This window comes from Peromyscus californicus, unplaced genomic scaffold (assembly GCF_007827085.1).
Source record: "Peromyscus californicus insignis strain IS unplaced genomic scaffold, ASM782708v3 Scaffold_8__1_contigs__length_139910024, whole genome shotgun sequence".
In the NCBI taxonomy this organism is placed as follows: Eukaryota; Metazoa; Chordata; class Mammalia; order Rodentia; family Cricetidae; genus Peromyscus; species Peromyscus californicus.
The window spans coordinates 62,916,904-62,942,921 of record NW_026294606.1 but is presented as its reverse complement, the minus strand read 5'-3'; the positions used below and the strand labels follow the sequence as shown (position 1 = coordinate 62,942,921).

General features: G+C 37.4%; 1 protein-coding gene across 5 annotated transcripts in view; it reads left to right on the top strand.

Annotated features, from left to right (window-relative positions):
- Upf2 (UPF2 regulator of nonsense mediated mRNA decay) overlaps positions 1–26,018 on the top strand; it is a 122,081-nt gene that overhangs the window by 677 nt on the left and 95,386 nt on the right. For 4 of the 5 annotated variants that reach the window (XM_052727474.1, XM_052727472.1, XM_052727476.1 and 1 more), the window contains exons 2-4: positions 4,937–5,316; positions 8,962–9,741; positions 20,401–20,561. In XM_052727474.1, coding sequence (XP_052583434.1) covers positions 4,955–5,316; positions 8,962–9,741; positions 20,401–20,561 — 1,303 coding nt within the window. In that variant the 5' untranslated portion in view covers positions 4,937–4,954. Of the gene's footprint in view, positions 1–354; positions 543–4,936; positions 5,317–8,961; positions 9,742–20,400; positions 20,562–26,018 lie in introns of all 5 variants that reach the window. The other variant, XM_052727473.1, reaches the window with a different exon arrangement.

The following is a 26,018-nucleotide window of genomic DNA, read 5'->3' as shown; positions in this document are numbered from 1 at the left end:
TGAGCCACAGCGGAGGTTTGTGGGAGATTGGTGGGCGATGCGTGTGCAGGGGAAGAAGAGGCTTGGGGTGGACCCGCGGATGGTGGCAGCGGGGCTGTCAGGATTTACTTCCTTTTAATCAGGTAGGCAGGTTGATTCTTCGCCTCTTCCCTAAGGCTCTCAGTGCTCTCTTACTAGTACTGTTGAACTAAGGCGATCACATGATGTTTGGTCTGGTAAGCCAAGCAGAGGCTGCTTACAGGTTTGGGGGTACGCATGGTAGCGACTAACCCTGCCCTCTTAAAAAACTTAAGTGTAGTGACTGACACATTGGACGAAAGTAAGACTGTTACTGACCCTTCTCGTTTGTCATAGTTTTTAGGTGTTCATAAAAGTCGTACAAATCGACAGGAAAGCCATTTTTGAGCTGTGAAATTTCTGAAAATTGTGAATGAGTCTCATATATATAAGGACTTTGTAAAAGAATAAAGTCAGAGACTGGAAGATATCTCTGTGCTGTTCTACCTTTAGAACATTTTGAGTTCAAAACACAGACTTGAAAGGTAAACTAGCATTCTCTTACTCTGTAGTATTTTCAGAGCAGTCTAATTGTGATTTCATACATAGACCATATGGTACTTAGCAAAGTTATGGCTTTATTAGGGAAACACCTCCGTTCTCTGTCCTCTCTAGTACACTGCACTGGAATCTGTTTTACTAGTAAAATCGTTTTTACTTTCTTTTGGAAGTTTAGAATATATTTAGAAGACCAAATAAAATAATACAGACCAAGTGTCAGGGTACTATTTTGGGAGCTAGAAAGGTGGTTTTGAACCATACTTTTTTAAGGGCTGTCTGAATAAAATTGTAGTCAGCAAAGTAGTTTGTAAGCGTTATTCATATTTCAATTTTAAGACCACTAGCTTTTATATTTTCATATAATATTACATGGGAAATTTGGAAACACCTTAGGTGAATTATTTAGCTGTTGTTAAAGTTTGAGTTATTAAAGTAAGAGTTTATTGTTTTATTAAATATGTGCTCAATTTAATTTTTTAAAATTGGAAAGATACAAATGTGTACCCATTGGATTCATGTTTGGTTTCTAGTTTATTTGGTTTTTAAAATCCTTTGAGTCTGTGAATGTAGTGGGAAAGAGAGAGAACTGGGTAGCCACTAAAGCAGTTGAGTAATTTTGGGCAGATCATACTGCCTTCGACACTCAGTGTAAAAGCTGGAGCTTGGAGTGGGTAAAATCTGACAGTCCTGATTCTAAGGATCTCTCATCTTGTAATGGTCTTTTTAGTATTAGGCGTGAAAGAATTGACATTTATTTAATGGCTTTCTTTATGGTAGCTACTGTGCTCTAAGTTTAGTAACTCTTTAAGATAGGTAGCAATAGCTCCATTTTATTGATGAATAACTAGAATGAACAGAGGAGTTAAGCTGCCTAATTTCCAGAACTAGTAAGGTACGGAGTTGGGATGCAAACCTGAAATCCGACTTGAAAGTTCTGTTTTCACAAGTTGCATTGTTGCCTGTACTTTTTGTTACAAACTTGTTAGTTGAAATTTAGTTCTACCACCAAGACTTACAGATCTTATTGGAAATCTGTTTTCTCATCCTCTGAAACATGATTTGTCTCAATTTGTCATTGACTATTACCATCTATTAGTGTGGTAGTTATTTACATTTAAATGAATATTGGAGAGTCATAAAAGTTTGGGACCCTGTTGAGCTTATAAATGATGATCTTTCATAGATTTGTCAATGAAAACGAGTTTGTTGATACTTTAGAAGAATTTAAGATTTAATTTGTAAGTAACACCTTAGCTATAAATTCTGATGTCCTCATTTTTGTTGCCTGAGATTTGTATGTTCTTGTCATCCTTGAAATATCTTGTTGATACTTCAAGTCACAAAATTCAAATTTCCTAACTTTTTTTTGCATTTAATGATTAATACTCTTAAGTAAAATTGTATTATTACCTTAGACATGATGTTGCCTCCGTACTTTTAGCCAGTGTGCCAGTAAGTTAAAACCATTATGTAGCAAGTGCTTAACCATTATCAGAGACTCCACTGATCTTCACAATTCTATGATTTGTCATAGTCAAGTGTCTGTGATCAAGTCTTCCATTTCACAGTTGGGTACTCGCAGAGTTCTTAACTTTGTTAAGACTGTGGGTTCACACTCCAGTTCTACCACCAGCTGTGCAGACCTTGGTCAAGTTACGTGCTTAAGTCTCAATTTACTCATTTATAAAACAGGGAAAATAATACCCACCTCATAAAGATTTTAGTATCAAGTGAGAATGTACATAAAATGTTTAATGTGGTACCCATGACTAGCTATTGGTGGTATACTGTTTGAAAGTTTATTTTAGAGTGTAGCATTTTCACAAGGTGAGTATATACTGGAAATAAGAAAGTAAAAGAAAATGGGGGAGGCTGAAGGAGGTGAAGACTGTGACTACTAAGCTGTCTATATACCTTCAGAATTCTGGTCTAGGTTGTCTTTCTGGTATAATAGTTTAGCATGTTTAAGTAAATTCCTTATTTGTTTATACTTTATTTATTGTTGCAAATGTTTTAGCAATTAACCTGGGGTTTCGTCCTGTAATTTAAATGCTATAGTTGAAAATATGTAAGAATACTATGTATAGCTTTAACTTTTACTAAGACACCAAGAAGTTTAAGTAATTTTACACTTTGTAAATTAAATTGTAGTTTTCTTATATGGAACTTATAGATTATTTAGAAATTAAAACATAAAAGTATTGCCCAAAAAATTATATAACTAGTTGTCGGTAGAGAAATATATTTAAAAAAAAACTCCTATGTTTTGGTGAGATATACAGATTTTTCTCCTTCCAATATTTGTAGTTTCCAGTTAAGGGTGTGAGTTTGTTTAGTGCTGTCCAAATAGCACTTTCTATGATGGTGGAAATGTTCAGTATCTGTACTGTTCTGCTAGGTAGCCACTAGGCACGGGGAACTGGGGACTTGAAATATGGTAGTCCTGAGGAACTGAATTATAGATTTTATGTTTAAGTGGCTTAGTGCAGTGGTTCTTCAGCCAGTGATACTTTTGTCCCTCAGGAGCATTTATTAGTATCTGGAATAATTTTTGTTTTCATATCGGTGGAGAGACTGCTGCATTTACTGGATGGGAGGCACAGAGGTGCTTAGTTGCTTTAGGGATATAGGATAACTTTTCAGTTCTACAAAGAGTGAATTATCCTGTAGGCTGGGGATACAGCTCAGTGGTAGAGTAGTTACCTTGTGGGCAGAAAGCTTGGGTTTCATTTCAGTTCTTTATCTCTGCTAACAAACAAACACCAGGCTTGCTCCAAATGGTAATAGTGCTGAGGTTTAGAAACTCCTATGCTACTGGCTACCCTACTGACAGATGTAGAACAGAATATACAGATTTAGTAATCATTGTGTTTATAAATATTGCCTTGTACTAATGAGATTGAAAGCATGGTCTGATTTTAGATAATAAGTTTTTTGTTTTAAAAGTTTGATAAGATTATAGTAATGGGGTAAAATTTGTGACTCTTCTTTTCTCTGTCCATTAATTTGTAGGTAGCAAGCGTTTTTTGCTTTATACCTATTCTCTTGTATAAACACATCCCATGAATTTTATATAAAATAGTAAGACAGTATCTTTCTCTCTTCCCTTGTCCTTTGGGGTTGTTGAGGGTTGAACCAGGTCTTCACTATGCTAGATAGCATTCTTTCATGGAGCGACAATCACAGCAAAAAGAGACAAACTTCCTTACTTGTTTCACTGTGCCAAGGATCAAATTCAGGGCCTAAAAAATTCAGGGCTTAGTGTTCTTCCACCGAGCTGCATCTCCAGTGCTCAGTTTCTTATTCTTTTAAAAACTTAAAAAAATGATTTACTTAATTTATTTAGTGTATGTGGAGGTCAGATTCCAACTTGTAAGAACTCGTTCTCCTTCCACCATGTGGGATCCTGGGATGGTCAGACTTGGTAGAGCCACCTTGCCAGCCTATCTTTTTTTTTTTTTTTTTTGTTACGGACTTAACCATATAGCCGAAATTGGTGTGCAGTTCACTATATAACACAGGCTGACCTCCTAACTCATGGCAGTCTCCTGCCTTGGCCTACAGGGTATTGCTCTTAATACACATAAAAAACTTGGGTTAAAACTTACTCTTGATGTTTCCAGTTTCAGTGATGAATTGTTTTGGAGTTGATTGTGGTTGGAGCTGGATAATGTATCTAGAATTTCCAAATGTGCTACCACTATTTTGTTATGCTTTGTTTTTTGAGACTGGGTCTCCCGAGCCCTGGTTATCCTGGAACTTGATATGTAGACCAGGCTGGCCTAGAACTCATGGAGATCTGCCTGCCTCTGCCTTGCAAAGTGCTGAGATAAAAGTGTGCACCACCATGCCCAACCCACTTTTATGCTTGAATGTTTCCTTAATTAAAGAGTAAAAACCGCCGGGCGGTGGTGGCGCACGCCTTTAATCCCAGCACTCGGGAGGCAGAGGCAGGCAGATCTTTGTGAGTTCGAGGCCAGCCTGGGCTACCAAGTGAGTTCCAGGAACGGCGCAAAGCTACACAGAGAAACCCTGTCTTGAAAAACAAAAACAAAAACAAACAAAAGAGTAAAAACCAAACCAAACCAAACAAAAATACTTAGATATAGGAATAACTAATAATGATAAAATGTGGAATGTAACCAACAACTTTTTTAGTGTTGCTGGAGATTGAGTCTTGTGCATGCTGAGGCAAGCTCTTTACCACTAGTACACCCCTAGCTCCCCAAGGCATTATTTTTTGTCACAGCAATATTAATTTGAATGCATTTTAAAATTTCATAGTTGCCAAGCTTCATATGTTTGTTTAAAATATAATGTCATATCATTAAGTAAAAGCCTCTCTGCCCACAGTACTGACATTCTTTTACTCTTACAGATTGTCCTGGGTCACATAATGCCAGCTGAGCGTAAAAAGTCAGCAAGTATGGAAGAAAAAGAATCTTTACTAAACAACAAGGAGAAAGACTGCAGTGAAAGGCGGCCAGTGAGCAGCAAGGAGAAACCAAAAGACGATCTCAAGATCCCTGCCAAGAAGGAGGTCAGTAAAGTCCCTGAAGACAAAAAGAAGAAACTTGAAGAAGATAAGAGAAAAAAGGAAGACAAGGAACGCAAGAAAAAAGAGGAAGAAAAGGTGAAGGCAGAGGAAGAATTAAAGAAGAAGGAGGAGGAAGAAAAGAAGAAACATGAAGAGGAAGAGAGAAAAAAGCAGGAAGAGCAGGCCAAACGGCAACAAGAAGAAGCAGCTGCACAGCTGAAGTAAGAAACCTTAGTTAGGCGGGAAGGAGTGAGTGGATGGTTGTTTCCGATAAAACACTGCCTGCAGCTTCGTGGGGTTTGGGAGGATGTTAGCTTGTTTTATTAGTTCTCCTCCAGACTAGGGCCGTGTTTGAGGTGCTTTACATATTGCAGTCCTTAATGTTTTATGAGGTCCAGGGTGAGCTGGGATTTTTGTTTGCAAAAGCTTTTCTTATGGAGCTTCCCCCTTGCCCCTCAGTGGCAGGGATTCAACCTTGAACCTTCTACAGGGTAGGCAAGTACTCTTCCACTAAGATTTACTTTGCAATACACTTTACAAACCCTCAATCGCTCCTTTATGTATTTTAATATATATATTTTTATTTATGTGTGTGTTTAGTGTGTATCGTGTGTGCAGGTGACCCAGGAGGCCAGAAGAAGGCATCAGATTCCCCGGAGCTGTACACAGGTGTTTGTGAGTCACCTGATATGGGTCCTAGGAACCAAGCTTGGGTCCTCTGGGAGAATGGCAAGTCCCCTTAACCACTGAGACATTTCTTCAGTCTCAGTCTCTCCCTTTTTAATAAGAGAGGTCTGGAAGGCAGTAGTAGTGGCCAATTTTAGAATATTCACAACCATCATTCTTAAGAATTTCTCGCTTATTTACTTTTCTTCCAAAACTAAAAATTTTTTTTTATCATTCTCAGTTGTCAGGCTTGTGTTGTAAGCACTTTTACCTGCTGACCCATCTAGCTGAAATTTAATTGGTAAAACATACTTGATTTCACAGTACTTTCCTTTGCCCCTTCAAAGTTAGTTTTGTTTGTTTGTTTGTTTGTTTGTTTTTTTGAGACAGGGTCTCATTATGTATGTAGGTCTGGCTATCCTGGAACTCACTATGTAGACCAGGCTGGCCTCCAACTCAAGAGATTTGCCTTCTCTGTCTCCCAAGTGCTTGGATTAAAGGCGTGCACCGTAACACACCTGGCTTCAAAGAGCTTTTAAAATAACTGAAAACAACCATTTTTGTGGTTGTTTTTGGAGATTTTTATTACTTTTAATATTTTATGTGTATAAGTGTTTTGCCTGCATGTATGTCTATGCACCACATGCACACAGTGCCAGCTGAGGTCAAAAGAGGGTGTTGGAGCCTCTGGAACCAGTTATAGATGGTTGTAAGCCACACTGTGGGTGCTGGGAACTGATTCCAGGTCCTCTGGAAGGACAACTGGTGCTCTTAACTGCTGAGTCAACTCTCTAGCCCCACTGCCAACCTTTTACTGGAAAAATTTTAAGTATTTACAAGAATAAAATGTTATGACAAACAAGTCTTAGCCCACATTCCTCTCTGTGCTAATCAACAATTACCTACTTTTCTCCAAGAAATTATTTTACTTTTCAGTGGTGTTGGACTTGAACCCAAAGCCTTAGTGTTTGAAAGGAAAGCACTCTGTCATGGAGCTGCATCCCCCAGTCCTTTCTAAAATATTTTAAAGCATTGTGTTATTTGCCCATAATTTTAGCAATATGGGCAATACAGGAGAAAATTGATTTGCTTAATTCAAATACATGAGTTAGACTTTTGTTTTTTAATTTTCATTACAAGTCCTGTAGTTTATGTGACCGAAAGATTTCTATATTCAAATGCAACCAACCCCTCTAATAATACATCCTAACTCTCAGCAGGGGGTAGGAGTGGGGCATGGAGCTAGAGCTATTTAAGAAGTGATTAATGTCAGGAAGAGGAAAATTACTTTTTTGCAGATTTATATTTTAAAATATATATTCTAAAATCCTAAAATCAAATTGTTTCTTGTTTCCACCACTGGCCCAAGTCTTAACGGGTGTCAGCTTTTAGCTAGTCTTTTAGGTTAAATTGAGTTTATTTGCATTCATTCAAGGAGTTTAAGCTGGTAGAACTTCCTAAGTCATTGAAAGGAAATTGAAGTCAGCACTAGATACCCCAAGACCAAGTTCTCAGCACAAAGGAGATTTATTTGCCCCAGAGGGACAAAGGGCAGGGAGTAAGAGACAAAGACAGGAGACAGAGGATGAGGGAGAAGGGAAGAGGAACAAGGGAGATAGGGAAGGGGTGTTTGCCCTGGGGGACAAAGGACTGCCTCTGGATGGAGACAGATGGACGAGGCTGAGTTGGTTTATTTTGATTGGGCATGTTAAATAGTATAGTCAGCCGGGCGGTGGTGGCGCACGCCTTTAATCCCAGCACTCGGGAGGCAGAGGCAGGTGGATCTCTGTGAGTTCAAGGCCAGCCTGGGCTACAGAGTGGTCCAGGAAAGGCTCCAAAGCTACAACAGGGAAACTCTGTCTCAAAAAAACCAATAATAATAATAATAATAATAATAATAATAATAATAATAATGAAAACCAAAATAATAAATAAATAGATAAATTGTATGGCCAAACGGGGGCTCTTGATTGCTATACTTCAATACTTTGATAGCTGGACCTTGGTTGTCAGCCTCAGGAGGAGGGACTGGCCAAATAGGGAATAGACCTTGGTGGCTAGCTTTAGGAATATAATCTAACAGTTTAGCAAGGCAGAGGGAATAGGGGAGAAAGGTAAGGTGAAAACTGTTAGAGTCATAGTTGCCAGCTCTGTCAGTCATGGTTTTTTCTTTTTATTGATGTTCATGAAGAAAAAATTTGGATTTTATTTTTACTTTATGTATATGAGTGATTGCCAGGATGTATGTCTGTGCACCACATGCATGCAGTGTCTTAGGAAGCCTGAAGAAGGCAAGAAATATCTGGGACTCGAGTTCCAGATTGTTGTAAGCTACCATATGGGTGCTGAGAATTGAACCTGGGTCCTCTGGAAGAGTAGCTAGTACTCCTAACTTTGAGCCATTTCTCCAGCCCAGGATCTTCCTTTCTTTTTTTTTTTTTTTTAAGGCAGTTTTTTATGTAACTCTGGCTGGCCTTTACTAATGGTTTGATAAATGCTGAGTATGGAAAACAATTCTTAATAATTCAGAACATTTTTCAAGACAGGGTTTCTCTGTGTAGTTTTGGAGCCTGTCCTGGAACTCGCTCTGTAAATCAGGCTGGCCTTGAACTCACAGAGATGTCCCTGTCTCTGCCTCCTGAGTGCTGGGATTAAAGGTATGCGCCACTGCTTCTCAGTTTAAATATATTTTATAATTAATGGTTGTTCTTTAGCTGAAATGTTTCTTGTGTAAATTTTTTTCTAATTGCCCAATGCTTCTGTTAGACATTTTATATCATTCCCAGGCATATCATTCTATATTTTACATATTGAACCTTATTTCTTAATCAGTTGAACTTGCAAATTGACAGAATGAGTAACAATTTGGATTAATTATTTAAAATCATTCTACCACAGTTGTGTGCTACTTTACTGTGCTATTATTATATTGAGTCATTAACAAGATACCTTGGAAAGTAATGAAAGAGGTGATGAATGCAGCTAGTGGTACAGTGCTTGCCCAGCATACGTAAGGCCCAAGGTTCTGCTGTACCACAAGACGAAAATATAAAAACAGTAATAGTCTTTTTGCACCTTTTGTACATCTTGGATTCTTATACTTAGATCATAGTAAGTTTTTCATTGGCTTTTACTTTTAAGTGATTTATAAATGATGCTTAAAAATGTGTATTTCTATTTGTGTTTTGTCTTTTACATAGAGAGAAAGAAGAATCCCTTCAGCTTCATCAGGAAGCTTGGGAACGACATCAGTTACGAAAGGAACTCCGTAGCAAAAACCAAAATGCTCCAGACAACCGACCAGAGGAAAATTTCTTTAGCCGCCTAGACTCGAGCTTAAAGAAAAATACTGCTTTTGTCAAGAAACTAAAAACAATTACAGAACAACAGAGAGACTCCTTGTCTCATGATTTTAATGGCCTGAATTTAAGCAAATATATAGCAGAAGCTGTCGCTTCCATTGTGGAAGCAAAATTAAAAATCTCTGATGTGAACTGTGCCGTGCACCTCTGCTCTCTCTTTCACCAGCGGTATGCCGACTTCGCGCCCTCACTTCTGCAGGTGTGGAAAAAACATTTTGAAGCAAGGAAAGAGGAGAAAACGCCTAACATTACCAAGCTAAGAACTGACTTGCGTTTCATTGCAGAATTGACAATAGTGGGAATTTTCACTGACAAGGAAGGTCTTTCCTTAATCTATGAACAGCTAAAAAGTATTATTAATGCTGATCGGGAATCCCACACTCACGTTTCTGTGGTGATTAGTTTCTGTCGCCATTGTGGAGATGATATTGCTGGACTTGTACCAAGGAAAGTAAAGAGTGCTGCAGAGAAGTTTAATTTGAACTTTCCTCCTAGTGAGATAATTAGTCCAGAGAAGCAACAGCCTTTCCAGAACCTTTTAAAAGAGTACTTTACGTCTTTGACCAAACACCTGAAAAGGGACCACAGGGAGCTTCAGAACACTGAGAGGCAAAACAGGTGAATTTCAGATGTTTCTCAGAATTGAGAATTTATTGTGGAGCTCGTACTTAAAATGTGTAAAGTCTTCATGCCACTGAGAGAACTTACGGAAAAGGGCTCCTTACAGGTGATTTCTTAGCATTCCAGGAAAATGTCAACAGTATCATAGTCTTAAGTACTCATGTGTAAATGTGACTCTACAATAGATTTCATTTCTGATTTTTAAAAGAAATGTGGCAAAAAGGTGGTAATTTTTGCTTTATTGATATGTTTTCTTCCTGTGGTATAAAAACAAACAAACAAACAAACTCATGAATGTTGAGGAGTAAATTTTCTGTTTCTGTCACTTTAACTGACCTTTGTTTTCCTTTGTTTCACTGTGTCTCCTAACAGGTTTGCTTTCATTGTTTGTATTTTAAGTTGTTACTGTCACTGCTGCTACTTGCTCTTGTAAAGAAAATGAGTCATTCGTTAGCAGTGGTGCTTCAGATCAGAATTTTGAGAAATAGTGTATGAAGTTAGCTGTGAAAACTGTCCCTGGATAAGTTTTAAAGTGCATTGACAGGACTCTTCTTCCTGAGGGCTGCTATTTACAATTTTAAAGGAGTTATGTATTGTGCCTGTGGTCGTTGGTAAAAACACCCTTTTAAGGAACCAATTAAATTGTTAGAAGATACTGTAGTTACTAATGTCTGCACTGAGGACAGTTTGTGAGCATTGGGCCAACTTTAATGGGGGTGTTGGTTTGATGGAGGGCTGGGGTATGCAGAAAGGAGTATTATCAGTTCCATTTAGCTGAATACTTTACCACTAGTTAAATTATGTGCTTAGGAGTCTAGAATTTTTATTGATCAACGATTAATGAGAAGACATACCTTTTTATGTTCTCCTGAGCTTGCAGCAGGGAGTACTAGTGTAAGTAATTACCCCTGGATGGTGATTGATTTAACCAAAAAGACAGTGATTGTGTATGATAGTAGTAGTAGTACAGGGTCATGTTGATGTTCAGACTATGTGAAAAGTCCTAGTGGCCAAAGGTCACTCAGGTGAGAATTAGACTCTCTGGGCAACATAGCAAAATAACATCTCAAAGAAAAAGTAAAATGGAAACAGAATTACTGTTCTTGTTTATAGTTTTGAATGTTAATTTTCACATATTTAAACCTTCTTAATTATGATTTGCATAATGCTTTGTCATTTTCATCCTCCTTTCCCATATATGGTCTACCTAATACATCACAACTGACTTTGTAAATAACAATTGATGAGTTTTATTGACTTCTTCATGGTTTTATAGGTTACTTTAGAGTTTATGTATTTAGTTTTAGCCTTGTAGCATCCTAGTAGAGAGAAACTGCAGTGATTTAATGCCAATATGAGACACAGTCTCTGATTCCTGTGACTTCAATTCAATTGCATATTTGCTGACTGCCAGATGCTTTCTTTTTGCAGGATAGCTATCTTCAATTCTATATTGTTCCAGTCATCTTCAGACACTCTCACTATCCCTAGGGCATTATTATTTTAATTAATTCTTTTCTGTGACCACAATTGCTTTTGCTTATTTAGCTGTCTTGTCATTTGTCTTTTTGTTAGGCCTTTTTACACTGAAGCCTGATTTTCAAATGAACTCTTGTTGTTTTTGTTTTTGTTTTGTTTTTTTTTTTGGGAGACAAGGTCTCCGTAGGTAGCCTTGGCTGGCTTCAAGCTTTCCCAGGCTGGCCTCATCCTCTGAGTGGTGGGACTAAAGGTGTGCACCACTACACCTGGTTCAAGTGATCTGCTTTTAAGGTAGTTCTTTACTTTGAACTAGTGCAACTTTTTATCCTGATTATACACTTGCTGAACTCTTTATTTTTTGAGGTGGTATCTCACTCTGTTTGCTTAACTCAGACTTATTTAGATGATTGGATATGCTATTTTAGCCTAATGATTTTGCAAATGATTTTATGTGTGTTATTAAGTACTCAGGTTAGTAAATGGGTGGGTTGATTGTTTTTCGAGACAGCGTTTCTCTGTGTAGCCCTGTCCTGGAACTAGCTCTGTAGACCAAACTGGCCTTGAACTCACGCCACCAACGCCCAGCAGTAAATGGGTTCTTATCTGCTTGTCCACCTACAGTTTTGATAGACATATCTTCTGTTCATTTATTATTGTGGCCTTTCTTCAAAAACTTACCTGCTTTGAAAACAGAACTGTTTATTTTTTATACTTTTTGGTTTTTTGAGACAGGGTTTCACTGTGTAGATTTGGCTGTCTGGGAACTCACTCTGTAGACCAGGCTGGCCTGCCTCTGCCTCCCAAGTGTTGGGATTAAAGGCATATGTCATCACTGCCCAGTAATAACAGAACTATTCATCTGTAGTTTTAGAGTTTACTTTCAGGGTAGATTGACATGTAACATCATGGAAGTCATTTGTACTAGCATACTTTGTCTACTTACAGATGCAATAATTTGGGGATGTGAAAATCTTAATAGAAAATATTTGATATCTGGCTTAGTAAGTTACTTAGGGCTCAAGATACTTTCAGTTGCTAATAACTTCAGTAGTGAAGATGCAGATAACCTCACTGAGGAAAAAAAATTAACTTGGGAAATGGATCAGTGCAGAATCCCTTTCTCCTGAAAAGGCTTATTACAATTTACTTCTGAAGTAATCAGTTTTTAAAAGTTTCTCCTTTGAAAACATGACCTAGTACTTGCTTACATAGGAAAAAAGTCAATCATGGACAATAGTTTCTCTTAGGTGAGATATCCTAGAAAACTGAGTATTAAGTGAATTGATACTTCAGACTCACATGTAATTAAAATTTTTTTTAATCCATCCAGTGTCTTAGGAAAATCATATGCACTATTTTCAGTCTAAGAGTCATAAATGCTTTTAGTAATTTTACTGTTTAACTTGTTAGCACTGTTCTTAGAGTTTATGAAATCTTACTCTGTGCATTAAAGTTTATACTTAAAATTTGATTCAACCAATTTTTTTGTTGTCTTTTGGAGTCAGTTTTTTTGTGTAACCCACACTGGCCTCCAGCTCAATATCCTCCTTATTTTAACCTTCCAGGTATTGATATCAGGTGTGTGCTACCAGACCAGTTCTGTCCATCTAATTTTTTTTTTTTTTGGTTTTACGAGACAGGGTTTCTCTGTGTAGCTTTGCGCCTTTCCTGGAACTCACTTGGTAGTCCAGGCTGGCCTCAAACTCACAGAGATCCGCCTGGCTCTGCCTCCCGAGTGCTGGGATTAAAGGCGTGCGCCTCCACCGCCCGGCCCATCTAATTTTTTAAACATAGACTGACTCAGAATTTCTGGTGCTTTCTTGGCCAGGCTCAGTTACGCACACATTAATCCCACTTGGCAGGCAGAGGCATGCGGATCTCTTGAGTTTGAGGCTAGCCTAGTCTATAGAGCAAGTTCCAGGACTACACAGAAATCCTTTCTCGAAAAACAAAACAAAAAAATGAATTCTTATGCTTTTTTAAAGTCTCTGGAATGAATGACTATTAGTGATAATGAGTTTTCTAAGTATTCTTTTCTCATACGTTGTCTATAGTATATACATTAATACTACTTCTTAGCTCTGAAGAATTTAGTTTTGACTAGCAGAGTTAGAGTAAGGTGAATTTTGACAAATTTGAATTATAAATTTTTTTTGCTTTACAAATATCATGTTTTATTATACAATTTGCTTAAGTAATCTTAAGCAGCTCTGGGAAGTAACAGCATGTATTGATTTTAAAATTAATATTTGCCAACTGGAGTTTATATATAGCTTTATATATATGCTTGGTAAGTGTTGCCTTCTGTTGTATGCAGCGATCATTATGTTATAGAGGTCTTACTAGTTTTTGACATTTAATGAAATTGAAGAACTACTTAATTTTTAGTAAATATAATAATGTTATGATTAACAGAAAATTTTCTTTAGTAGAGTGAAATAACATATTGAAGTATTAAGTAGTAATTTTCAGTACTTAAATTTTTTTTTGGGGGGGCGTGCTGGGACAAAAGACAGGGTTTATTCAGGTACCTCTATCACCAAACCCTAAAGAAGCAGTTTTCAGCCTTGGGTCATGACCCCTTTGGGGAAGTCAAACTATCCTTTTACAGGGTAAGACCTGTAAGATGCCTAAGATCATCAGAAAACAAAAATATTTACATTATGGTTCATAACAGTAGCAAAATTACAGTTATGAAGTAGCAATGAAAATAATTTTATGGTTGTGGTCACCACAACATGAGGAACTGTATTAAAGGGTCTCAGCATTAGGAAAGTTGAGAACCATTGCCCTAAAGTTTATTAATCCCTTCCCACCCTGGTAATTGATGTAAAGAGTAGCAAGTTTTGTTTTAACACCTTTAAATTAGTCCTGTCCTGATTGCTCATATCATTGGCAGTAAGTGATTTGATTTTAAAGTTTAGTCAAGGATGTAATGAATGTAAACATTCCCAATTGTTAATAAAATCAGAAAAGTAGTACTAGTTTGACTGATGCTGAAACTTAAATATACTGATTTAAAATTAAGTAATGCTTTTACTCTAATTTCCTTCAAGTGGGTTTTACCTATTCTTACAGGTTGATCAGTTCATAATATTTACACACTATATTTCAACAGGTATAGTTTAATCCCAGCACTCAGGCAGAGGTGGGCAGATCTCTGTGAGTTGGAGGCCAGTCTGGTGAGTTCCAGGGCAGCCAGAGCTACATAGTGAGACCTTGTCTTGAGAACAGCAACAACAAGGAACGATATTGACTCAGTGAATTTTCTCCTTAAGCAAGCTCTAACAGTGTTAAATGAACCCTACATTGTTACCTCTTCTTAGATTACTAACTTTGTTTAAATGAATTTGACATAGTAATTGAACGAATATTTGATTAAGTACAATTGTATTGCTAGTGTCTTTTTATGAAATAAAATAACCATAACCAAATTAAAATGAGATTGTAAGAAATTTAGTATAATTCTAGAGCATATTTTTATGATGATTTGACAATGCAGGAGCAGATGAGATGTTAAAAACACAAAATTTTTCTTGGTTTAGTCATGACCATATTTTCAAGTTTTTATGTGTCCTATTCTTTTTTTGGTTTTTTGAGACAGGGTTTCTCTATATAGCCCCGGCTGCCCTGGAATTCACTCTGTAGACCAGGCTGACCTTGAACTCAAGAGATCCACCCGTCTCTGCCTCCTGAGGGCTGAGATTAAATGTGTGTGTTCATATAGCCTGGCAGGGATGTTTGTATTCTTGCTGAAATTTTTAAAAATTTGACTTCTAGAAGATCAAAATAATATTTGGCATTTAAGCTTTTTACCTTTTACAGTGGCATTGGTACTTTTTCCTCCCATGAAAACACCATTTTCTATCTGTATAATGTGTCATATGTATAGTCTTACTGATGTCTTCACAATATCCCTAAAAGAAATACCTGTATTTTGAAGGTGACTGATGGAGGAATTTGAGGACTTGCCCAAGGTAATGTGAAGAGCCAAAATGACAAAATCAAGTTCTTTTTTTCAGTGCTGTATTTCTCATAGCTATATAGCACCCATTGTTGTCACTACAGGTACTATTTTATAAAATTTCTGGCTAGTTACTCAGTCCTTACCAACTCAGATGCCAGCCAGAGGGAATTCCTTTTTTGGTTAAAAAGAGGACTTAAAGTAAGCACCTTGCTTTTGGTATGTACATTTAAGAGGGATTGTAATTCCAATATAATGTCCAAAATAGATTAATTTTAGAGGCATCATAGTCTAGTTTTTAATAATGCAGACTCTAGAACTAGAGTACTTGGGTTCAAATCCTAGACCTGTCATTTGCTCTGTATTCTTGGACAAGTTACCTCACACACTTGTGCTTCAGCATTCCTATCCTTCAAATGGAGAAAATAGTAGTGTTCTACTTCTGATGTAAATGTGGGTCATATAGTGAATTCATATGTGGAAAAGTACTTTAACAGCATCTGTCACTACTTTAAGAGCTTTGTGAACATGTTTGTTACTTATATTGACAGTTTGATCTTTCTGAAAAACATCTGAGTCATTATTGTTTTGAAAATTGGTATGTTAAACTTTTTTTGTTGGTTTTTCGAGACAGGGTTTCTCTGTGTAGCTTTGCGCCTTTCCTGGGACTCACTTGGTAGTCCAGGCTGGCCTCGAACTCACAGAGATCCACCTGGCTCTGCCTCCCGAGTGCTGGGATTAAAGGCGTGCGCCACCACCGCCCGGTGGTATGTTAAACTTTTTAAACATCAATGTTTAAATGTTGAACTCTGATAGTCTTACCTCAGATTTGCTGAGCTATGCTCATAGCTCCCTTAAAAAATTTATTTTTAAGACAATTTAAAGCAAATAAATAATCTATACAATAATAAAAAGTAATAACAAGTCCAATTATAAAAGTGAGAAATCGGAAAAAAAAAAAGTATGCCTTTTATTATGAGGCATTAATGGGTTAATGTTTGATTCAAATGTGAACTACTTGATATTTCCTGTCAGTATTACAATAGTAACATTAAAAAACCACTTCAGGCCGGGCGGTGGTGGCGCACGCCTTTAATCCCAGCACTCGGGAGGCAGAGCCAGGTGGATCTCTGTGAGTTCGAGGCCAGCCTGGGCTACCAAGTGAGTCCCAGGAAAGGCGCAAAGCTACACAGAGAAACCCTGTCTCGAAAAACCAAAAAAAAAAAAAAAAAAACACTTCAGGGTTGGAGAGATGGTTCAGTGGTTAAGAGCACTGGTTGTTCTTCCAGAGGTCCTGGGTTCAATTCCCAGCAACCACATGGTGGCTCAGAACCATCTACAATGGGATCTGATGTCCTCTTCTGTCATGAAGATGTATAGGAAGACAGAATACTCACACACATAAATCAATCTAAAAAAAGAAAAGAAAACACAAAACTGAGTGTGGTAGCCCAAGCCTTTAACCCCAACACTCTGGAAGCTAAGATGGGCAGAGCTCTGGGAATTTGAGGCCACTTTTGATGATTGGATTCTGTGCTTAAAGTCATAATAGTCTTATTGTGTGCTGTAGATTCAGTGAGCTGTTTAATAAGTGTGTTAGATAAGTGATCAAATTAGATAGCACTTTGGGTTCTGTTTGAAACAGAACTCATAATTCTACTCTTTGGTATCCTGTTCTGTTTACTAAGTTCTCCGTGTATGATGTAGTTAGAAAACAAACAAAAATCTTGGTTTTGATTTTCCTAAGAGCTCTTTTACTGAATACTTAACCTAAATACGTTTTTTTAAACAATTAGATAAACTAGCGTTGTTAAAGAATTTGATCATGGTCTGGGTTTGGTGCATGCCTGTGATCCATAGCATTCAGGATGCAAAGGCAGGAGGATTGCTGATTCCAGACCATCTGGGTATTATATTTAATTGAAGGCCAGGCTACACTACAAGGCCCACTGACCTCTCCCTCCGTCCCCTCCCTCCCTCCCTCCTTTCCTTCCTTCTATACTAGTGGTTGAGCCTAGGAGCTCATGGGTGTTAGATAAGTGATCTACCACTGAGCTATAGCCCTATCACTGAGACCCTGCCTCTAAAACAAAACAAAACAACAACAAAATAATTAAGATTTGAGGGGGGGTTAAGGAGTATCTCTGAAGTTTTAAAGCTTTTTTAAGGTATATTTTATTTTATGTGTATTTTGCCTCCATGTATGTTTGTTCACCACATACATGCATGGTGCTCACAGAAGTGAGAAAAGGTGTTAGATCCTTTTGAATTGTTACCGATAGTTGTGAGCCACCATGTGGGTGCTGGGAATCCAACTCAGGTTCTCTGGAAGAGGAGCAAGGGCCCTTTACTATCGAGCCATCTGTTTTTATTTTATTTTATATGTATGGATGTTTTGCTTGCATATGTGTCTACACTACATGTATGTTTGGTCATCCCCAATTTTAAAGTTTTAATTTGGTCCCAGTGGAACTAAAGGAGAGCCAGAATCTAGATACATGGAATTAAATTTAATCATTGATTTGAATCATGTTCAGTTGGTAAGTGCAAAGTCCCAGGCAAGTACTTGAAGTTCATCCTGAAGTAGCTCTGTTTTCAGTTGTGATAAAAATGGCTATCACTTCACTTTTTATGTGCCAGAAATTTTTAGTATTGTTTATTTTAATGGACTTTATGTATGCTCTTCAGATGACCAGAAGGTTAAAACTTCTTAAAGAGATACATTTCTAGACTGTGTTCTAGCCTTCCCCCAACCTGGTTTTATTTTTATGGGATCCCCCCCCCCCAAATACTGTAATAGTGTTACATCTTTCTTTCTTAAAAAGAAATTGTGTGTGCATGCACAGGTGTTCTATAGTGCATGTGTGGTCAGAGGACAGCTTGTGGAAGTTATTCTCTTCTTTCCTCGTGTATATCCCAGGAACTTAACTTGGCCATCAGACTTTGTGGCAAGCACTTTACCCTTTGAGCCATCTTGCTGACCCCAGTGTTGCATGGTAATTTTCTTTAGCTGTACTGAAATGTCTTAGAACCATGATTCTCTCTCCTAACAGAATTTACATGAGAATGAACTCCAGTTTTTATCACCTCTGATAATAATTTTAACATATTTACTACATTTATAGATGTAGTGTGTGTGTGTGTGTGTGTGTGTGTGTGTGTGTGTGTGTGTGTGTAGGTGTGTACATGCTGCAGTGCACATCCAGTTTTCTCTTTAACTTTGTGGGTCCCAGAGATAGAAGTTGGGTTGTCAGACTTGATGGCAAGTGTGCTGGCTGACTATTTTGACAATCCATTGTGAATATTTGAATCCTTTATTTGTTTTAACTAAAAACTTTTCCAAATTTGTTTTAGAACTGACTAAATAGTCTAAGAAGTTCATAGTAATATTAATAGTTTCTTTCATGAATATACATATTTTTGTTTTAATTTTTTAAATCCATGAGCTTGTTGAAATAAACTTTTATTTTGCTTATCACATTACTTTGAAGTAAATAACGGAAAAATTTTAAGGCAATAGTTTTGGTCTTTATTGAGAAATGTCTTTAGCCTAGATAATCGTGGTTAAACTGTTTTGACAGAAGTTGCTAATACATTTTTAAATCATAAGAAAATTAGTGAAAAATTTTAATTTATTTTAAGCATATCTGATAGTAAATTATTTTTCCCTCCATTACTCTCTCCATTGTGTTCTTTTTTGGTGTTCCTATGGTTGAAGTTCAGGGCCTTGTGCATACTAGGGAAGTGTTCTCCCACAGAGTCACACCCCTGATCTCAAAATTTCTCACTGTAAATCCTAATAAGATTTGGGAAAGTAAAGAAATGATTGATTTAGTGAATCCATGCATTGATGTGCTTATAATGCCAGCTGATACTCCAAATATAAAATTAGTATTTGTTACACACAGAAAAGGTTTTCCTAGGTGAGTAATCTGGGACGTTTGGAGATTGTTCTAAGTGGGCGGGGAAAAGTGAGTGTAGGCATGGTTTTCACTTTATTTTCTGTGACTTTTAAGGGGATAACACCTCAAAAAATAAGTATTTATTTAGTTTATAAGAATACTCAAATGCTAAGCAATAAACTTTACTTTTGGGAATGCTTTAATTTATAATTCATAGTTGGCTTTTAAAAGCCTATATTGAAAGTTGGGTGTGATAGCACATCCCAGCACTTGGGGGTGGGGACAGGAGGATCATGGAGTTGAAGGCCAGCCTTGGCAACAGTAGTGAGCTTGAAACCAGACTGGACTACTTGAGACCCAATTTCAGCCAACCTATAAAACCTTTGTTGTATATACAGTATTGTTTATAAATACCAGTTGTACTACTATATACATATTTAGAACAAATTGAATCCTTTTGTATAAGTCTTAACTGTTTATGTTAATATGGTGGGAATTTTGATTTATACATGTTGGTTATTTTCTAATAGTTTTACATTAGTAATCAAGAATGACTTATTGGTACTTTTGTGAAGTAGGAAAAATTATGTCCTTGGGCTTCCCCATGAAAGCCTAGACTTGAGTAAGTGGGCTGATCATTTACTGTTTATCCATTGAATAAATAGTCAGTACTGTAAATTGAAAACTGACTATATTGGAAAAATGGATTTTTACAAAAGGTAATCTTGATTCAAATCATAGAAGTTTATGGATGACCAATTCTGATTTTGAACCTGTTATATTTAGAAACTGACTTTTATGGATGTGAGCATTTTTGGGTAACAGTATGTCTTAGGAAAGCATAGTATAACAAAATAACAACATTAGTTATTTTACAGTAAATTGTTAAATACATTTTCTTATGAAATCATTGTTGAGATGTAAGGATAATTGTTTCTTTTCATAACATGTTGCTTTTAAAACCAGTTAGTGAATTGGAATAAAATTTTTGGTGGACCATATGTCAAAAGGTTCTGTACTTGTAACCGAATACTAAATTATCTTTTGTTGTTTAGTAAAGTTAAATATTATGGTGATTCTGGATGCATACTTCTCAATCTTTGAGTAAACTTAATTGCTTGGGTGATTTTGTTGTTGTTGTTGTTGTATTTTAATTTTCAGATATAGCCAGAGAACGTGAGATTAAAAAAAAATAAGTTAGCAAAGATCATTATGTTAAATTTCTGTGGTAAGATCAGATTTCATGGACTATTTCCCATGATCTTGTCTACTTTGACAAACTTATCAGTTTATTTCATCATTTGTTTATAGGCGTATTCTGCATTCTAAAGGCGAGCTAAGTGAAGATAGGCATAAACAGTATGAAGAATTTGCAATGTCTTACCAGAAGCTGCTGGCAAATTCTCAATCCTTAGCAGACCTTTTGGATGAAAATATGCCAGATCTTCCTCAGGACAAACCGACACCAGAAGGTAAGATACTACCCGGGGACTCTGTGTGTGTGTGTGTGTGTGTGTGTGTGTGTGTGTGTGTGTGTGTGTGTGTGTGTGTGAGAGAGAGAGAGAGAGAGAGAGAGAGAGAGAGAGAGAGAGAGAGGACACAACTTTGGAGTTCTCTGCTTTCACTGTATAACCGTGAGATTGAGCTTGAGCTCAGGTCATCAAACTTGGCAGCAAGCATATTTGCCCATTAAGTCATCTTGCCAGTGCACTATATCCTTAATCATGATATTTTTTTAAAGCAGTTTTTTTGTATATGTGTGGGAGAGTGTATCTTTGTGATGTATGTGTGCACATGTATGTGAAGGGACACAAGAACATGTATGTACATGTATATGGAGTTCAGAGATAAATGTCAGGTGTCTTCCTTAGTTTCTACCTGTTTGTGTATGTGTGTGTTTGGTTTATGCATTTATGGATGGTTTGGTGCACATATGAGTTGAAACCAGAGATTGATGTCAGATGTCTTCTTGCTCCTTCCTTCCTTCCTTCCTTCCTTCCTTCCTTCCCTCCCTCCCTCCCTCCCTCCCTTCCTCCCTCCCTTCCTTTCTTCCTTCCTTCTACACTCCTTTCCTTATTTCTTCTCTCTTTCTGACAAGATCACTATATAACCCTGGCTGAAAGGCTGAAGAGATGGCTCAGTGGTTAAAAACACTTGTTATTCTTGCAGAAGACCTGGGTTTGGTTCATAGCACCCAAATGGTCGTTCACTTCCATCCTTAACTTCAGTTCCACAGGATACAAAGGCCTCTTCTGACTCCCTCAGGCACCACATGTGCACGTGTTACACATAACATACGTGCAGGCAAAACATACGCATAAAATAAATAAATATAAAAAAATTTATAGTCCTGGCTGAGCTCAGAATCCCAGAGATCCACCTCCTCTTCCTCTTGAGCGCTTAGGTTAAAGGCATGTACTACTATGCCTGGCCACCTTAATTTTTTAAGATGATTTCTTGTTGGGCCTGGCATGTACTGATTTGGTCAGACTGACTGGCCAGTAGGACCTAGGGGCCCATCTGTATCATCCCAGTTCAGGATTGTAGCTAGAGTTTTCCTGCCTGGCCCACAGTCAGGACAAATCTCTCTCACCTGCCAGTCCCACAGCCGCTCAGACCCGACCAAGTAAACACAGAGACTTATATTGGTTACAAAATGTATGGCCGTGGCAGGCTTCTTGCTAACTGTTCTTACAGCTTAAATTAATCCATTTCTATTAATCTATACCTTGCCACGTGGCTCGTGGCTTACCGGCATCTTCACATGCTGTTTGTCATTGTGGTGGCTGGCAGTGTCTCTCTGACTCAGCCTTCCACTTCCCAGCTTTATTCTCCTCCTTGTCCCGCCTATACTTCCTGCCTGGCCACTGGCCAATTAGTGATTTATTTATTGACCAATCAGCAACACACTTGACATACAGACCATCCCACAGCACAGGATGGCAGGTGTGTACCACCACACTAAACTTTGATGTGGGTGCTGCTGGGCATTTGAACTCAGGTTTTGAGGCTTGCATGGCAAGTACTTACTAACTGAGCAGTCTTCCTAGCCAGCTCATGATTTAAAAAAAAAAAAAAAAAAAAAAAGACCACTTACTTTCAGGTCTGTTATATTTGCATTAATAAAAATTTAGGCTTTATAAATAGCTTCACATATTTTTAAATTAGATATTACAATCTAATAACCTTCTACCGCTACTTGAAACACATCCTCGAATAGAAAAGACTCTGTACTTAGAGAATACTCTTTTGCTTCTATCATATTATGAGTTCCTTTAAATTCTTTTGTTATAGTTATCCTCAGATGATGTCCAATAGGGACTTGCCTCCAGCAGCATTTAGGGTTACAGAAAAATTTATTATTGTCAGATGTGTAATAAGAAAGTAAATTCAGTATTGCACTTCTAATATTTCTGTACTTTTTTACATTTACTTAATTATGTGTGTGTACAGGTCAGGGGATTGCTTCTGCAATTCAGTTCTTTCCTTCACACCATGTAGGTTCCAAGACCAAACTCAGGTCATCAGGCTTGATGGCAGACACTTCTACTTAGATCTTGCCAGTCCATGTATTCTTATTTATTGTTCCTAAATTTTTATTTTTAATTATGTATGTGTGTGTATAGTATGGGTTTGTGCACATGCTTGCAATCCCCTCAGAGACCAGAAGGGAATGTCAGATCTCCTGGAGGTGAGGTTGCAGCCAATTGTGAGCCACCCATGTGGAGTCCTGATACCTCTACCAGAGTAGTACATACTCATTAACTGATGAATCATCTCTCCAGCCCCAAAGGTGTATCTATTATTATTATTATTATTATTATTATTATTATTATTATTATTATTATTATTATTAGTTTGGCCTTCAAGGTCTAGAAGAGGGTGTTGGATCCCCTGGAAGTGGAATTATGGACAGTTGTGAGCTGCCGTGTGGGTGCTGGGAATTGAACTGGGGTCCTCTGGAAGAGCAACCAGTTCTCTTTAACTGCTGAGCCATCTCTCCAGCCAAGAAGTTATTTTTTTTCCCCAAAACAGAGTCTGTATATCCCTAACTGTCTTAAAAACTTACTTTGTAGACCAGGCTGGCCTCAAACACACAGAGATCCATCTGCCTCTGCCTCCTGAGTGCTGTGACTAAAGGTGTATGCCATCACAACTAGCTGAGAAGTTAAATTTTTAAAAAATTATTTCTTGCTAGCCTGTTATTTTTTTTAAGATTGATTGATTGATTGATTGATTGATTTAATGTGCACTGGTGTTTTGCCTGTGTATATTCTGTGTGAGGGTGTCGGATCCCCTAGAACTGGAGTTAGAGACAGTTGTGAGCTGCCATGTGGGTGCTGGGAATTGAACCCAGGTCCTCTGGAAAAGCCATGCTCTTAACTGCTGAGCCATCTCTCCAGCCCCCGTCTATTGTTTTTGTATGTGTAAAATACTTGCTCATATTTTAGGATAAAAAAAAATGAGGATGGGTGGTGGTGGTGCTTGCCTTTATTTCTTTCTGTAACCCAAAATATATGTAGTCTGATAGATATAAATGTAGCTTTTAAAAACTTAAGTAGAATATTGTTTTGCATGTTTTTTTCAACAATTATTTTTGAGAACTCCTTGGCTCAGTTCATGTAGAATTATATTATCCCTCACTAATTCAAATAATACATCATTAATGTTACCTAATTGGGAGCTGGAGAGATGACTCGCCAGCTAAGAGTACTTGCTACTTTTGCAGAGAACCAGTCTTCTATTCCCAGCACCCATGTGGTGGTTGACAATTGTCTGTAACTCCAGTTCTAGAGGATTTGCTATCCACTTCTGGCCTTTGGGCACTAGGCATGCATGTGGTGCACAGACATAATGCAAGTAGAATACACATAAAGTTTAAAAATTTTTTTTTTTTTTTTTTTTTTTTTTGGTTTTTCGAGACAGGGTTTCTCTGTGTAGCTTTGCGCCTTTCCTGGAACTCACTTGGTAGCCCAGGCTGGCCTCGAACTCACAGAGATCCGCCTGGCTCTGCCTCCCGAGTGCTGGGATTAAAGGCGTGCGCCACCACCGCCCGGCTAAGTTTAAAATTTTTAAACTATTACTTAATTGTCTTAATCTGTTCTAGCTGTTGGAACAAAGTATTGTGGTTGGGGTAATTTATAAATAACAAGTTTAGTGCTCTAAGTTCTGAAAATTGGTAAGCCTGAGATTACAATGTCAGTATATCCAGGGACTTCTTGTCACCCTGTTACTTTTGAGGTATGCATTCTTTGAAAGAATTTTGTAGAAACAAAGATATTTCGTAATCTTAAAGGATTGAAGTGATAAATGTGTGTTTCTTACCTTTATCCTGATTAGTGCTGAGATTTGTTATTCTCTTTTATTTACATGCTTGGACACTATCAGTTTTTGTCTTTTATTAGTATATAGATCTCTTTCTCAAATACACACACACACACACACACACACACACACACACACACACATTTTCTACATTCTCCCAAAGAACATTACTGTTGCCATATCTGTGGCATTTTTATCATACTAACCAATTCTCTGATATAATTTGTATGAATTTTTCTTTTTTTCCCTTTTTATTTATTTATTTTTTTTATTTTTTTATTTTTCAAGACAGGATTTCTTTGTGTACCCCTGGCTATCCTCGAATTCACTCTGTACTGTAGACCAGGCTGACCTCAAGCTCGCAGAGATCTGCCTGCCTCTCTGTTTAAAGAGTTCTTGGATTAAAGGCATGAGCCACCACCACCTGGTATAATTTGTGTATCTTAAACTTCATTTCGGAAACTACCTAGAATTAGTGTTAACTCTCACAAAGAACTAGATTCCTGCCAGGTTTGGTGGTGCTTGCCTTTAATCCCAGCACTTGAGAGGTAGATCTTTGTGGATTCAAGGCCAGTCTGGTCTATATAGTGAATTTCAGGACAGCCAGAGGTATATGGAAAGATACCCTCCCAAAATACCCTCCCCACTAAAGGACTAGAATCCTCTTAATTTGTTGTTTGTAATAATTGTTCAGGAGTCCCCACCTAAGATGCCACTGCAAGTCTGGCCTCTTGTTCAGGATTCTAAGCAAGGTTTCTGTGGGTACCTTGTGTGATTTGATAATTTACAAAATGGCTCCTAGAACTCAGAAAAGCATTGTAAATTTACCAGATTATAATGAGAATTGTAAAGGATAGAGATACACAACCAAGAGGATGTGGTAAGAGACTGTTCTTGTGTAGTGTGGGTGAGTAACCAACCCTTTTTGTGTATAGAAGTGTTCTTTCACCAACCTGGAAACTCATCAGATCTCCCTGTTCCAGGGGGTTTGTTTTGTTTTCAAGAGAGGGTTTCACTGCACAGGATTTCCTCATACTTTCAAATTTCCTGTTGCAGAACTTTTTAAAGCTAATCTTAATCATTTTAAGGTCTGTGGGTACCCTTTTTTTTTTTTCCTGGTGACCGCACTTATTCTGAAGTTAAGTGCCCCACTCTAATTTATACTATTAGCATAACCTCAAGTAATATAAACTATGAATAAAAATAACATACCTCAGGGAATTCCAAGGGTTTTAGGGGGGCTTTATGTAAAGAATCAGGAGCAAAAACCATGTTTTATTATAATACACATATGTAGCTTATAAATAACTTTTTATCAGTGTTATCAGTATTGTCTAGTTTGTCTTTTGCTTTTGCTTATATTTTTAATTAAATAAAACTTGTGAATCTGTCAGTGTTTTCCTTTTTGGTGTATGGGTTTATTGTCCTGTTAATCCTCCATTAAAATACATTATTTATAGTAAGTTCAGAGGAATTAAGGAACCAGTGTTTTGTTTTGCTGTTCTTTTTCCTGTTATTTAGTGAATAATTTTCTGTGGGTTTCATTTTAATCCATAGGACTGTTTATAATATTTATTCATTTCGTGTGTGTGTGTGTGTGTGTG